At 37.8% G+C, this 16772-nt stretch overlaps 1 protein-coding gene across 2 annotated transcripts; it reads right to left on the bottom strand.

Annotated features, from left to right (window-relative positions):
• Positions 1–2205: 2205 nt before the first annotated feature.
• On the bottom strand, positions 2206–16766 carry LOC140966983 (E3 UFM1-protein ligase 1 homolog). Of its 2 annotated transcripts, none has more exons than XM_073427306.1 (20): positions 16574–16766; positions 16185–16496; positions 15812–16078; positions 15580–15627; positions 13778–13843; positions 13541–13644; positions 7297–7390; positions 7152–7208; positions 5913–6339; positions 5672–5826; positions 5275–5340; positions 5125–5193; positions 4942–5034; positions 4793–4858; positions 4637–4683; positions 4488–4551; positions 3590–3667; positions 3425–3487; positions 2732–2824; positions 2206–2475 (listed from the first exon to the last, which is right to left on the bottom strand). In XM_073427306.1, exons 1-20 carry the CDS (start codon positions 16745–16747, stop codon positions 2371–2373), a joined length of 2448 nt encoding a protein of 815 aa, XP_073283407.1. In that variant the 5' UTR covers positions 16748–16766; the 3' UTR covers positions 2206–2370. The 2 variants fall into 2 exon arrangements, with proteins under 2 accessions (XP_073283407.1, XP_073283408.1); XM_073427307.1 differs by having other exon boundaries at positions 16570–16707.
• Between the last annotated feature and the right edge of the window lie 6 nt (positions 16767–16772).

Below are 16772 nucleotides of genomic sequence, written 5' to 3'. Positions count from 1 at the left end.
CAGGTACTTCCATCAAATTTTTTCAATCGATCTACCCAAGTATTCCAATTGATATCACCAAGTGGCAAATATTTAAACTTAGAATACTCAAAAGGTGGCACCATTTTGTGATTCAACAACATAGAACTAGACTCGAGAGTAGATAGAAGGAATAATAAGTTGGTTCTCTCGGTGGATAAAGGAATTTGATTGTAAGAAAGATCGATGATTGGGTTGAAGACATTTACCAAGGCGGAGTATTCAGGGATGTATTTGACTTGCAAATACACAAGAAAGTCAGGATAAGGAAACACGAGTTGATTTGTCAAAGCCAGAAAAATATGAAAGAATACCTGAGATTAGACATCTTCTTGGCTACTGAGAGAGGACGACCCGATAGCCAAAAGAGTTTGTGCCAACAAAAAGAGAATCACCAGACGTCCCTGCAATATAGAACATGAAAATCACCTTACCTCACTAATAAGATGACCTCTGAAAATTTTGTATGATTAAGAACATTTATATAGTCTTATGACATGAGGATCAAATAGGACGACTAATGGAGATCGGAAACCCAACCATCGAATCTTACTCTGGGCTCATTTCTGAATCTTTGAAGAATTGAACACAACAAAAAAGTTCAAATATAGCCAAATTAGCCCAATGGGTCAAACTAGTCAAATTGCCCAATAACCCAAATTGGCTAGAGGTAATTATTTAGCCCAAATCCTTTGAAGCCTACAATTGTTTAGCTCAAATTTTTTGAAACCCACTAGCAATAAAAGCCCTTAAAACATGAAAAGCCAATGGGCAAGCCCATGAAAGGATCGGTTAATGACCACGATGGGAGGAGTTGATTCACGATCCACGATGAATGATCGTGGAAGATGACTATACTGCTCGGTGAAATGGAACAAAAGATGAAAGAAAGAATCAGAAAAATGGACTTCACAAAAATCAACAAAAAAACTACAGCAAAGCTTCTTCAAATTCTCTCAATAATTTGTCTGTGTATCTTCAATTTCCAACAGTTTAGTTTCTTTAAATTCCTTCAAATTTCTTGTAAAAATGTCGTTCAAGCTCATAACAACATAATTAAATTCGATGTCGTTCATGGATTCTCTCTATAATTTCATCATATTCCTCACTTTATATTTTAGCTTTGAAGTCATACCGAGTGAATTATAACGAATGATCGAATCGGGACAAACAACGCTAGATAAAAGAAGTCAGGTCATTTCACATTTGACATGATCACGTGTCTGGCACGTTCGCAAGTTTTCGTTATAAACATATTCAAACTCATGATTAAAATTTTTTATGTATCGGATTCAAATTCAAAACTCATGACATATTCTTTCTCCATTCTTCTTCGTAAATTTTATTACATCTTTAACATTTGTTTCAACAACTTCATATCCACCATCAATGCTTCATCCTTGTGTCATTATTGCTTCACCAGCAAGTGACACATCCTTTCTTTTTTTCTTGTTGATTTGAATTGAACATTGGCGGATTCCGAGCAGCTTAGGGGGCAGCCGATTAATGCGGCAACTCCTAGAGGCGTCCTCTATGTAAAAATTGAGACCGGATCAATGCTCTTTTTTTCATCAATTCTATAAGAAACCTACTATTTATTTAATTAGGGCTAAATGTAAAAATCCATTCCATTTTTCAATCATAAGGTTCAATCTTAATTTAACTCCATTAGAATAAATACTTTATCATCAATCTGTGAATATTCCACATCATATCTAATCGTTTAACCATCACAAATTATCTATATATGTAAAAGGTATAATGTAAGAATAATTTGGAAAAGGAAATTTGACGGTGTTTTAAAAACCAAAGTAGTTACGATAGTCTCTTATTTAACAATATCAATTTACATATTTTAAAATCTATGAGATCAGTTATTCCAAGAAACTTTTTCTTATCTGTTCAATATAGACACCCACTATAGATAATAATCACGCTTTTACGTGAGACCTGGGATCAAAATCTTCGATCAGACATAATCTATGAAAAATATGATTTTTTTTTTATGTCAAAAATATTACTTTTCACTTAAAAAATGAACCAGATCGACATGTCTTACGAATATATGAAACTTTTCACAAAGACCTACTTCTTATTAAATAATGAATACTGGCTAATAAAAAATAAAATTTAATTTCATTACCTAGAAACTAGGAGAAAGAGACCCACCCGAATATTCTTTCGATAGAAAAGAAAAAAGAAAGAAATTTAAGAAGTCAGAATTCTTATGTAATTGCAACAGGAGGAATATCAATCTATTATTCCATGAAAGAACAATTCTAAAAGAAAATTAGGAAAGTGTAAGATAGTTTATCATATGTTAAGTTTATCTAGGAGAAATAACTATGCAGATCAAGATTGTGAGCTTCCACCTAACACCAAGCTCTTCAATGCTGGCATCGAGTCTTCAAGGAGCTCCTTCTTGCTCAAAATTCTATCTGATGAACAATCATCCTCCTAAAGAACAATTATCCCAATAACATTACATTCGAGGATTTAGAATCCAGTTGACTGAACATAAAGTCAATCTTATATGAATGTATGATATTAAAGTAAGTTCACCTAAATGAGCTCTTCATATTATGGTGCACAAGCCGTTAATTGTAATACGAGGATTTCATAACATAATAGCACATTCTTAGTATCTTGTAAAACATTTCTACATTTCTATCATTAACTGGATACTAAAAAGTTTTACGGGGAATAAACTCACGTTGCCAGTTCCTGCAGATATTAGAGCCAAAAGGGTTACTGCGGCACTTTGATAATCTGATAAAGTCTTGAACGCGGAATCATCCAATTTACCCTACAAGCTAATCCATGTAAGATCCAGAATTGCGGAGACCCCCAATAATAAAGTTCAAAAGTCATAGCAAATAATCATTCTACTCTCACATCAGTTAGAGACATAATTAGATACCTTCATTTTAAATGTGAAACCACGAATCGAGTTACTTTTGACCGACAAGCTTACATCAAGTTACGCGCAACAATTCAATATCCAATTTCAGCAATAACCGGAGAAGGTGAACTCAAGCTACACTTAGTATTCTAAAGCAATTCTTGAGTCTAACAAGCTAACACGCCAAAGCGAGAAAAAATATTCTGATGACACTTTCAGATGTGGATGTGAACTACGATATCGTTGGCTCTCTTGCAAAGAAAAGTATTAGCATGAATATGTATGATAAAAGCTTCACTAGAATGAACTTGTTTGGGTGTGAAGAGGTAATGAAAAAGCATTTTATAATGAAAGGCCAACATCCATGATCAGATATCATTCAGTCACCGCTGCCATCCTGAAGCCTCACATTCTCTACCTCCTATGACTATTTGAAAGCACAACTATAATCAATAAAGACTAAAAGTTATATAGAATGTTTTCATGAGAAATTAAATCTCACACCTTCAATCGAGAAACAGCAACAGAAATAGCCCTTCCTGGAGCTTGAAGAGCTTTTCCATGTACCTGCCGTAAGTAAACAAAAATCTAAATTAAGAACGAAAAAAGATGTCAATTGTTAACAGTCTGTGAACAGGTTATGTGATATATTACAAAACAAAAACTGGCCTGGATGTATAGTACAGAAACAACTTTAGGTAGAAGAGAAACAGGATCAGTTTCTGTCGAAACTTGAGATGTCAAATCCTGTAAATTTCAAGAGGAGACGTTTATCTGCATGTTCTACAGAAGCATAAAATGCAAACATCCAGACATGTTATTGAAATTAATGGACGGGAGTCTAAGCAATTCCAAACCTATATATCTACGCCTGTATATGTTATATACCTGAACCATCAGCTAGTGATTTGCTATGTCGTAGGCTCGCGTTATGGAATTACATAATTACCTTCCAAAAGCCCACAGATGTACCCTGTCTGCCTATCAACTCACAACACCACCAACATGAAATAGAGCTAGTGTTTAGATTTAAGTTTGTGTCATCATTCATATAAATCAATTTTTGATCTATCATGAGCAACTGACATCACTGAATAACCGAGTGTGTGCACACATACATTATGTGTGCTATAACTAGATAACTTGATACAGGGAGTGGGTAGAGTTCAATATCTGAAAAAGCAAAAGCTACTAAAAACAACAAGATACCCGAAAAAAGGACAAAGATGCTACCGAGACAAAAAGGACAAAGATGCTACCAAAAACAAAAAGATTATTTAAATAGCTCCCCAGCTAAAACTATTAACTGTGTGATATTCTGAAATGTGTGTGAGGTAGAATCCCTTCTAAAAGATCACCTACGCACAGCATCATTCCAAATAACTAGCCTAGATTAACACACCAATTGAAATATTTTGCCACAACACTAACGAATATAATAATCATCCTGAAATGCTCATGCAATGTTAAACAACTCTAACACAGATGTGCTCACCTACCCCATTCATTTGGAAATGATAACATCTCGGAGAACACTGAACAAAATCAATGAGCAGGACCAACAAACCTTACGATATGAATGCAAAAGAGTCCTCTCCAACTTCTTATCAAGTTTTTTGAGAATTATCCCACTGCAAACATCGGGGGCGGGGGGAAGAACTTTAGTTCTATATGTATGAGCACTTGAAATACAGACTACAAAGGCATCTTCTTTACCTTTCCTCTGTCAGTTCTCTCATTGCACTCATAAATAACTCCACCCGCTGCGTTACAAAATCATAATCCAAGTCATTAGAGGAACTTAAATACCTAGACCCCAGGCTATATAGAGAGAGGATCGCGTGTGATGTATGGATTATATGAAGGACTTACTTTCCCCTCCAAAGTTTCAACTAGTCCAATAGCTTTGGTTGACAAAGATCCAGGTAAGCCTTTTGCCTGTGAATACAGAACTCGGAGTCATAATTCATGGTTTGAATAAGGATCAAATGCTGGAGAAGCATCTGTATCACGAAATTCACCAGTGCCATTCTAGTGGAAGAGCTAAGTGACTCAGTTTTGGGATCCTGAGATTCCTCAACTTGAATTCCATTGGTTAATTTGCTGTGCATGTTCTACATAGAAAGATATTAGATTATTAGAGCAGAAAGACAATCATTTAGCGTTCAAAAAATTCAAATAAATGTAAAATCAGCATAAGTTACCAGGTTAACTAAGAGAGAATCCACCATTGGGGTAGCTGCAGTTCGTAACAAATGTTTGTGCAAAAGAACCTATCAGAAAAAGGAAACCGTGTCATTGAGCACTACGAAGGATGAATAACAGAGCAAATCAAAATTCAACCAAGGCCTTACAGAAATTGACTGGTCATCTTCAAATAAATCCAGAGCCTTTTCATATAGTTGAATGTTCAAGAATTCCTGGAGATCAAGATGGTAAGGTCATTAGAAAACTGGTTTGTACAATAACTCCATTATGGAGAAAATACAAGTTCAGCTGCAGAAAATCAAAATGAATAAGAAGAGATCATGAGAAGACTACTATATTATATCATGGGACGTTGAGTGATTCATAAGAACATAACAAACGCTTGTGTTGGATGCGATGCCAACTGATTAAGAGGAACTACTCAGTTATTCATAGACCATCCTCCAAATACTTCATAAAACAACATAAAAAGGGAGAATAAGCTAAGAAAATCTTCATTTAAAATTTTTTGAAACAAATAAAAAACGGAATGTCTGTCATTACCTCATCAAGCTTGCGCTGCAAATTATCGATTACTCGTTTCATTTTCTGAGAATTTTCTGTAAAAGCAGCATTTCTTCTTTCCATCCATGAATTTAGAAGCATGGGCCTCAAATAGTTTGCCAACGGTGCAAGAATCGACTCGGGATCGTCAAAACCTTTGTAATACGGGTCTTTGTCAAGTCACATGAAAACAAAGGACTCCAAATTAGTAGACCTGTCAGGAGCTTCATAAAACACGCACCTTGCTCTTCTAAATCGGGGATCAGCTCTTTTATTTTCTGGATTAGTGATTCTTCTGATAGAAAGATAGGATTGTCCACTCTGTTAGACTTTTTAGAACCTGATTTAGAATCTGGTACTTGTAAAGCAGAGATAACTTTTCCCTTTTTCTGGTTTTTCTTGGATTTAGTCACAGCAGATTCTTGGAAGTCTGGCACAATTTCAGAACCCCCCGCTTTAACATTCCCCATTGATTTTCCTTTTTTCTTCTTGGATCCTTTATCTGGCATTGATTTACTGATACCACTTTGACTATCAAAGTCATCTGGATCAGCTTGACTGATAACATCATCACGCCCTTGTTTGGAATCTTTGGTAGGTTGTGAATCTTCAGACAGTCCAGACACATGAAAGGTTTCCATATCTTTCTCAATGCGATTAAACAAATCCTATCAGATGTCATAAAAATATTCAGCAAATAAGAATTACATTACAACAAGAAACTGCAAAGGTATGATTACAATTAGCATCTGATTCAACCATCAATACGCTTAGAGCTAGAAAAAGGTACAATAAATACTGGAGAAAATATAAAAATTGCCAATTACGTTCATCAACAATCATTATTAAAAATATGAAAATGAAAAATTTCATAAGCATTTCATAAAACAACACATGTGCTTAACGTGTCCAAAAAAAGTTCTGGCAATTATGTAACAAGACTAAAACGGGGAAACTTTGATATAAGGTCAGCCTTCTAGTTTTTCAAGAGAACAATTAAGTTTGCCTAACAAACACGAATTTAAAAAATCTCACCATGTAAAAATAACAAAACACAACAGATAAGGACACGTAAATATTTATTAACATATTACTGACCATATACAGCAAATGAAATTTTTTTAACAAGTATTGAAATAACATCAGTTCAAATATAACAGTAGGGGAGATTTCAATTTAAGTAAAAGTATATAATTATACATAGATCAAACACAAGCTTTTTATTTAAGTAAAAGCATATAAATCATCACATTATGACCTGTGAAACCTTCTTTTTTCCGCTAAGACAAGGAATTGAAGATTTCACCACATCATCAGATTCAAGCAAACTTTTTTTTTAACCAATAATCCAAGAAATTTTAAGGAGTCTGCGTATTGTAATTTCTAATTTAAACACAAGCATAAAACTATCTCAACCACCGGTTAAAAATTGAGAACTCAAACTTAGTCAAACATATTCCTAGAAATTCAAGACACTTACCATGACAAAAGATTCACTGAAAAGGTAGGAGTCCCCCAATATAAGTGTTTTCCCAGACTGAAACAGAAGACAAGGTCATATAAATGGAACAGAGAGAATAATCGTTAGGTGAATAGCATAAAAAGGAAGCAAACAAATGAATCACCTTCAGAGTTCTTTGAACAGATGGACAGAGTGACAGGATCTTGAATGCATCTTCAGGCACAAAGGATGGTGGTAACACGGAAAGTGAATTGAACCTGCATTTCACAGGGAAAAAATCTCATAACAAGAACGTACAAATAAACAGAATCTTATATGTACCGCGGACAACATAGGATGTTACAGTTGATGTAATTCTATCGGACCATCCTGCATTTTGCTGGACCTCAGAACAGATATATAATTTGTCAGGTAATGATATGTCAATAACATAGATTATTGAACAGACCTGTAATTTGTCAAGTCAATGTTAATAATTTGTTTAAGTCATTACCCATCAATGCCGTGGATTGCGGTAAAAACTAAAAAAAAATTTTAAAGATGCCCAATCGTCCACAATAGACTGAGGAATTGCACAATAAATATAACTATGCCATAATTAATACTATCCTATATCAATGGATAGTTTTTAATAATATCTCCATACATAGAATGATAACACCAACCAGAAGTAAACAACAACGGTAGGTAGGTTTACAGCCCTCCAGGGAAAAGATGGTTCATCACTAAAATTCTTATTTTCATTATCTTGATCATATATTTAGGGTCCAAATCATCAGAGAAATATCACCTGAACTTGTTTTTGAAAATTACACAAAGTGGAACCTATAATGCAATTTATTCAGCGAGTAGGCGTAAAGTTATACTTATACATCTTGAATAAATATGAAATATGAGAAAAGCTAAAGAAAAAAAGAGAGAAAAATGGAGGTCAATACTAACTTGTTCCTTGAATGATTTGGGATTTTCTATTCCGTTTATACTTCTTGGTGTTATAAAACTAAATAATGAACTTGTTCGATTACCTTTAAGGCCCACTGAAAATTTGGTATGGATGTGTCATGTGCACTTCAAACCATGACACGACACACGCAAACCTAGGCCCGACCGATATCGTGTGGGCACCCATGGGAAGCATCATACAACAGCATAGATTAGGATCGGTTTTCATTTTCATTTAGGTGGTTATTTTGAATAAAACGTGATAGGATCAGCATTCGATCATTGGTCTAATAGATTAGAATTTGGTTTGAGCTTATCTTTCAAAGGTTTGAATTGATATAGCTTATCTAGGAATGGTTGTATTTATTCGCATGATGATGATCAATGAAAGCAACTTACATTCATTTAAAATAATCACGTATTTGTGGAGATCGAGAGAACACTCCTTGTTTACAATTCAAAGCATAGCTTGAAACGGCAGAAAATCTCACAAACACAAACACACTGATCTGGCCAACTTCACAGTAAACCGGCCCATAACTCGATCTATATACCGTGCTCGTGACAAACTGGCTTTAGAGACACGGGCTATGGACGATTTACATACTGTCCAGAAGCAACTAGAGGCCCACCTGAAGATGTACAAGGAGGACAAGCTGGCAGCGGAACGACGACATAACACATCAGAAGAAAAATCCGAGTCACACCACAAAAATCACCGACAAACAGAGGATAGGGAAAAAGGCTTTGTGCCCAAGTTTTCTATATTAGATTTTCCAGTCCATGATGGAAAATAAGACTCGTTAGGGTGGCTCAACCGCTGCAAACATTTCTTTCGTCATCAACACACGTCCGAGGGTGAGAAGGTAGGGTCGGCCTCATTTCATCTTGAGGGCGAAGGACAACTATGGTTCTTGCAACTAGACAAGCCAAACTTAACGTGGGAGGAGATTAAAGATCAGTGCCACCTGAGATTCGGACCAACCCCGGATGACAACCATCTGGACGACTTGGTGAAGCTCCAACAGATAGGTACCGTGGCAACATATCAACATAGGTTCTCCAAACTATTGGCTCGAGTAGGGGCATAGACACGCACGCAGGAGATCAAAATTTTCTAGGTGGACTACAGGAACATATTGCCATCGACGTGGCGATCCAAAAGCCCCGTGATCTTACATGTGCCATGAATCAAGCCTGATTATACGAGCGACGCACAGGCGTTCAGATCCCACCACATCGCCGCATTACTTCGCCACAACAACGCATTCCGTTTGTCAAACAATTAAGCAGAACCGAAATGGAAGCACGGCGAGCAAAAAGGCTATGCTATAACTGTGACGAGATCTACACTCAGGGTCATCGTTGTAAAATAATTATTTCTATTAGAAAGGGTCGAGGATGTCATAAAAGAAATACAGGCAGAGGTGGAAGAGGAAAAGAACATGGAGGTATCTATTCATGCCATCTCAGGAAAACGAGGTGCACAAACCATGCAGGTGGTAGGCTATGTTCAAGATCAACCATTGAAGGTACTAATAGACTCCGGTAGCACCCCACTGTTTCATACATCAAACAGTGGCTGCAGCGCTTCACCTACCCACCAAGGAGACCCCGTAAGTCCGGGTCACAGTAGCCAACATTAAACAGTAGCAATGCTCAGGATTTTGTCTTGGTAGATTTCTTCATCATTCCACTACGAAGTTTCGGTGCAATGCTAGGCGTGAATTGGCTAAGTACGTTGGGACTAATCACTTGGGATTTCTAGAACATGTTAATGCAGTTCACACACAGTGACATCCAGGTCATGCTCCAGGGGGTCGCCGAATCTGACTCCTTTAATTATTCGATCCAAGCGCCACAATAAATGGAAGAACTCACATTGGCACAATTATTGGAGGAGTTAGAACAATCTTTGCGGAACCTAGTGGGCTCCCTCCAACACGAAGCCACAACCATAAAATCATATTGCTACAAGGAATCGATCCAGTAGTGGTGCGCCCTTACCGTTACCCTCATGCTCAGAAGGATCAGATCGAAAAGCAATGCACAAAGATGCTAGCCAAGGGGAATGTTAGGCCGAAAACCTCTCCCTTCTCGGCACCAGTCTTTTGGTGAAGAAGACAGATGGTTCTTGGCGTTTTTGTGTGGATTATTGCGCTCTTAATTTGAAGACTATTAAGGATAAATTGCCGATTTCAGGTAATTGATGAACTCAACGGGGCTCGGTAATTTTCTCAGCTCGACTCAGGGGTTGGGTACCACCAGGTTCTAACGGACCCAGCAAGGGTACTAAATGAGCACTTCTAATTCCTAGTCATGCCTTTTAGCTTGACCAAGTAACCAACGCCCCATCGACATTTTAGGCCATTATGAATTCTATTTTCGACTGGTTCTTGCGTTGTTTTGTGCTAGTTTTCTCTGACGACATTTTTATCTATAGTGATTCTTGGAAGAAACACCTACATCACTTGCATTTGATATTTTCGACTATGAGGCAGCATCAAGTGCCTACTAGCCAAAACAGAGGTTGCGTATTTGGGACATGTAACCAATCAATTGGGCATTAAGGTGGATGAAGACAAGATCCAAGCAATCTCCTTGTGGCCACAACCAACCACGATACGTGCCCTCTGGGGATTTTTTAGGCTCGCGGGCTATTAGCGAAAGTTTTGTTAAGGATTTTGAGATCATCGTTGTTCCCTTGACTAAGATCCTTCTATCAGGACACCACAAATGCATTAAAAAGGGCAATGGCTTCAACGTCGGTCTTGACACTTGCCAATTTTTCTGAATGCGTCTGAATCATGGTTAGGGGTTGTTTTACATCAGAATAATCGCCCTATTGCGTTCTTTAGTCAAACATTTTCAACTCACTACGGGAAATTGCCTGTTTATGAGAAGGAGCTAATCGGACTAGTTAAAGCGGTTCATCACTGTGTGCTTACTTTTGAGGTAACGCCTTCGCCTTCGTAGTCTGGATGGAACATTATAGCCTAAAATATTTACTAGAACATCGTATTACGACGGCCCCACAACAACAATGGATCGGTAAGTTATTGGGGTTTGACTTTACGTAGGATACAAGTCGGAGAAATCAAACATAGTGGTCGATGCTCTCTCTCGCCGCGATGAAGATGACTCTATCTCCCTCTTTGCAATCTCTATTCCTCGACTAACATGGGAATCCGAGATCAAGGCTGTCATTGCGTCAGATCCAGTACTGCAAGACATTATTTAGAAGATAAAAGAGGGCGAGGCACTGGGGCCTTGGGAATAGACTCTTGTTGCATAAGAAAAAACTATTTATTCCTTCCAATACCATCATCGCGACAAACATAATCACGTTCATCCACGGACTCATGCCATGAGGGCTACCAGAAGAGTCTTCATCGTATTGCTCGTGACTTTTATTGGCCTGGTATGAGAGGCCATATTCGTGACTACATGGCCGCCTACCCCATCTGCCAATGCAACAAGGTTGACAATTTGAAGTCTACAGTTTTACTACAACCTCTTTTTGTCCCTCGTTATATTTGGGCGGGCATATCTATGGATTTTATCTTGGGTCTTCCTTCGTCTCAAGGTAAAAATGTAATCATCGCCGTAGTAGACTGTTTCTCAAAATACTCTCATTTTATCGCACTGTCGCACCCGTACAAGGCTGTTCAGGTTGCTCGAGATTTCTTCAACAATTTTTTAAAAATACATGGCCTTCTGGAGTCTATCGTAAGTGATCGGGAAGTTACGTTCACTAGCTCTCTTTGGACGGAACCGTTCCGACTGAGTGGCACTCGCATTTGCTTCACTTCCGCTTATCATCAGCAGTCCGATGGCCAATCCGAGGCTGTTAACCGCATTATCGAAATGTACCTTGGTTGTTTCTCGGGTGACTTCCCGAACAAATGGCTCCAGTGGCTTTCTTGGGCTGAATTTTGTTACAACATGGGCGTTCAGTCTTCTCTGCAGGCTACACCTTTTGAGGTGGTGTATGGAAGGCCACCACCACGCCTATTGTCATACTGCGTAGGGGCTTCAAGAATTGATACAGTAGATCACACCTTTCTCTCCCGTGATCAGGTCTTGCTCCAACTTTGGGAACGCCTGCTCTCCACCTAAGCTCGCATGAAGACTCAATACGACAGGCCATCGCGATGTCCATTTCCAGGTTGGTGACCAAGTTCTGGTGCGTATCCGTCCGCACCACCAAGTCAGTGTCTGCATTATGGTCCTTTTGGTGTCCTCCAACGCATTGGTCAAGTGGCCTCGATTGACCTCCATATGTCCGCCAAGATACACCCGGTGTTTCACGTTTCATGCTTGAAGCCATTCAAAAGCAATACCGCATATGAGACAACCCTGCCAGCTTTTGCAACAACTGACCCACTACCAAGTCCGCAAGCTATCTGGGACGCCTGCACCCACCACAGCAATCGTGAGTTCTTGGTTCGGTGGGAGGGTTTGCCTTCCACAAAGGCTTCTTGGATGGACACCGAGTCCTTACCTAGGCAGTTTCCTTCATTCGTGCTTGTGGACAATCAAGGTTATTTGGGGGAGAGTTCTGTCATGTGCACTTCGAACCATGAATCGACACACGCAAACCTAGGCTCAACCGATATCGTATATAAGCGTGGCACGCATGGGAAGCATCGGGCAGTAACATAGATTAAGATCAATTTTCATTTTTATTTAGGTAGTTGTTTTGAATAAAACATGATAGGATCAATATCTGATCATTGGTCTAATAGATTAGGATTTGGTTTGGGTTTATCTTTCAAACGTTTGAATTGATATAGCTTATCTAGGAATGGTTGTATTTATTCGTATGATGATTATCAATAAAAACAGCTTACATTCATTTAAAAAAATCACGTATTCGTGGAGATCGAGAGGTTCTCTCTAACGAGCCTCTACACTCCTTGTTTACAATTCAAATCATAGCTTGAAACGGCAGAAAACCTCACAAACAAAAACACATTGATCTGGCCGACTTCATAGTAAACCGGTCCATAACTCATTCCGTATCCTGTGCTCGTGACAAGATGACTGCAATGTATCAGCTCTTTCAAAAAAAAAAGGAGTTGATCGTCAATGATAGTTGAGAAGTATTTTAACTAAAGTCTTCATCCTAGGCATAACCAATAAATTGCTTCTAACGCTAAATAATTATACATTGTATCTCACTTTTTCAAAATAAATAGGCCAATTACTGGCAAAGCAAACAATATTTAGAAGCATGAAAAATATATAAGTGTGATTGTCTCAACTCCTCGATTAATACCGAACCAGATTTTGGTCGGTAAAACTCAACCCTAGCCAATCAACAGGAACAAACATAGCAATATTAATATGACATCAATCTTTGACCCAAGTCATTGCAACATTCTTCGACTCATTTATAACCCAAAAATTTTACAAGCAATGGAAATCAAATGACAAAAGGAACATATGAATTCGCAACTCACCAGCTACCATGTTCAATAGTGTCCTCCACAGAAGCATCCAACATTTCAATAAGTGAACCATGAGCGAAGACAGTGACCAGAGCAATACCTTCAGGATATCGGGACTACATTGATGATTTTATTCACATATCAATGAGATGCTGACTAAAAAATAGAATTATTATATTTATTTTTTTGTGTATTTAATTTTTGATAAACACAAAATTAGAGAATGAAAGGTGTATGTGATGACGAAACCTGCAAAAATTGAATAGGTTGTGGAATTCCAAGTTTCTGGAGGGCTTCATAACTTATGAAGGAATTCTGCAGTACAAGAAGGAAAGTGAAAACTACTTCATGTTCAAATTTATACTCCACATATGGATAATAATAAGCACAAGCAAACATATTGAGGATGTGGTTCAGATTGGCAACCTCAAATGATTAATACTAACCACTTTCTTTTTTTTTTTTGATAGAAAACTAAACTTTATTATAATAGTAGAATGTTTTACAATAGACGCAGATGAGTAATCCGCAAAAAGCGTTACAAGAGAACTTGCAATGGCACTATCACACTATCATCATGACCATGCAAATTTCCAATCTCTAACTATATCTGAGATACATAAATGGTTATACTCTGGCAATTTAGTCGTCCAATAGGCAACTCTGAATTTTATTTTCTCCCAGACTTCGTCCACGGACTCCGACACATCTTCAAATATTCTGTTATTTCTTTCCAACCATATCGACCAAAATATGCACTGAGTTATCATAAACCAAAATCTCGAAAATCTTTTCGCTATAGGACACCCTGACACCATAGTAAATAGGTAATGCTAATCGTGTATCCACAATACAACCTTATTTCAAACTTATGATTTGATTGAAAATTTAAACTAATATGCATTCTAACATTTGAAAGTGGACATTGACATCCTAGAAAGCTCACTATATAATACTGGATTTGTATTCTCATCCATTTTCTCAAGATATCAGAAATTGCATAAGTTCTTGGGGGGAATAATATTTTAATGTTTTTCGACATTGCAACTCGGTTTCTCAGTTCTTTCATACCAGTCTATCATTAAGATATATTGAGTCCTTCAAATTAGCCTTTTCATGCACTGCTACCAGGGCTACAACAATGAGACCATCTGCAATCCTTGAAAAGTATTACATTCTTGCCTGTATCACTATTTTATCATTCAAGGTAAGAGCTTGGGGGTTTGGCATGCGTAAAGAAGTTAAAATTTATAGCATCACAGCATGATGGCAACGACGTTGAAAATCTATTGACAGACAATGCAAACTTCACAACTTCCATCAGGATGTTAGTCAAGAGGTGGCGGGAAAAGAAAGTTTTACTGTTGGACCTCTTTCTTTTTAGGTTAATCCCAGTTTACACTTTTGTCAATCTTTGACATGTGAATAAAAAAATTAAGAAAATGCACCATGATAGGTAGTGAATCAAACCTTCTGTGGCTCCACAGTTTTGGGTGGTATAGACTTTATTATGTTTAGATCATGTTGCAAAAGAAATTTAAATGATCGCATTCAAAAACTAATAAGCATTTAGTACATCATTTCAATCTCGATACAATTTGAAATAATTATAAGGAAATTGCCTAGATTATTCATTTGCTCAAGCACCATAATTCTCAATAAGTATCTCAACTTTGAAATGTGCAATCAATCAATTCAAAAAAGCAGAGAGAAAAGAAACAGTGCTGGTATTAAGGGTAATGGAACAACTAAACCAACGATCTCAGTTCTGAAACTGACAGTTTTTCGGTTTCAATTGAAGGTGGAACCAGAACTGAACGACTTGAATAAGATTTTGGTTTCGGTTCCTAACAGTTTTGGTTTTAAAAAGAAGCACTGCCAAATAATTAGTCTTGGTTTTCTTAATGTAGAAAATAAGTTATAAAAGTGGCTTAACAATTGTTCTAAGAAGGGAATGACTGCCCTTTTCAAGACATACAGACTACAAATCAATATCAAAATCATATGCAATAGAAGAAGAAAGCAAGAAAAAAGGAGAGAAAATCACTTGCCTGTGAAAAGAAAGCATCCACGTACTCTTTCTGAGCCATGGCAAAGACCTGCAGAATGATACAACAAGCCACAACCACTTGATTCCAATACTATTAAACACAAAATTAGCTCCCAAGTCAAGTATCACTTGCAGGAGCATATATTCCTCTAATGACGCCAGCAAGTAACATTCAAAGAATACAGTTTTAAAAAAGATCAGAACTTGTCGTAAGAAAATGTCATCTCACGTACAGAAGGAGTCCAGTTTACTCCAGCTCGAAGCGAGCCAAGTATCTCTCCTTCCTTCACCACACTATTAAAGAGTGACTGGAAAAAAGAACTCTCAACTGCCACGCCACTCGACCCATTCATATCATGCAACACCACCTGCAATGAGCTCCACAACCCTGACAAATTCATTGGAACAGCAATACCCCTCGCTGCACCTCTTACCATTGCATTCACACGCGCAACATACGCTGGCGTGTACAATTGACCGCCTTCAAGCCTACCTTTTACCTATATACACAACAACAAAGTATCTACAGATCACAAAACCTGAAAAAACAACATGCGTAACAAAATCACTAATGCTAACAAAACAAATCTCAAAACTTATACGTACCAGAGTCCCGAGGCGGGTTTCTAACACAGAGACTATTAATTCGGAGCCCACTTGCAGCTGGCCCGCGATCTCTGCAAGAGAAATTTGGCTACATTCCTGAAGCCTTTCGTTAATTTCTTCAGAAACTGTGTCCCAATAACCGCTTGAAAAAAATTCTCCGTTGATCAACATAAGCGAAGAGTCGTTCGACGCGACATGCTGAGCTTGTTTCTCGACATGGTATAAATCCACCGCTGTTGTATCTGCCAAATCAATCAACGATACGCGGCCCCTTTTATCAATTTCTGACAATATTTCATTCCTCAATTGCTCCTGCAAACATCTGACACGCTTAAGAAAAGGAAAAAAATTTCAAACTGGAGGAAAACTAACTGATCATGAATACCGACGGGAGTGATGTATTCTTTCCCGGAAGTGGTGTGGAGAAGATCAAAATCGATTATTTGAAGTAGTTGTAGTTTCTGGACCAATTCCACGACGTTTCGATCCGACAAGCGAATGCTGGATTTTGCCTGTTGGGCGAATTCGAATTGCCTCTGCAGTTCCAACAGCTCCTCGTCCATGACGGTGACGGTGACGGTGACGGTG

Source organism: Primulina huaijiensis, unplaced genomic scaffold (assembly GCF_012295235.1).
Source record: "Primulina huaijiensis isolate GDHJ02 unplaced genomic scaffold, ASM1229523v2 scaffold208338, whole genome shotgun sequence".
Taxonomy (NCBI): domain Eukaryota; kingdom Viridiplantae; phylum Streptophyta; class Magnoliopsida; order Lamiales; family Gesneriaceae; genus Primulina; species Primulina huaijiensis.
This window is presented reverse-complemented; position numbering and strand designations above follow the sequence as displayed.

What these genes read in the sequence shown, in the direction of transcription:
- LOC140966983 (XM_073427306.1), bottom strand. Translation starts at nt 16,747, where the DNA reads ATGGACGAGGAGCTGTTGGAACTGCAGAGGCAATTCGAATTCGCCCAA. An exon ending in AAACCCGCCTCGGGACTCTG is followed by an intron (nt 16,079 to 16,184) that starts GTACGTATAAGT and finishes TTGTGTATATAG; the next exon opens with GTAAAAGGTAGGCTTGAAGG. An exon ending in ACTATTGAACATGGTAGCTG is followed by an intron (nt 7,391 to 13,540) that starts GTGAGTTGCGAA and finishes TGTGAAATGCAG; the next exon opens with GTTCAATTCACTTTCCGTGT.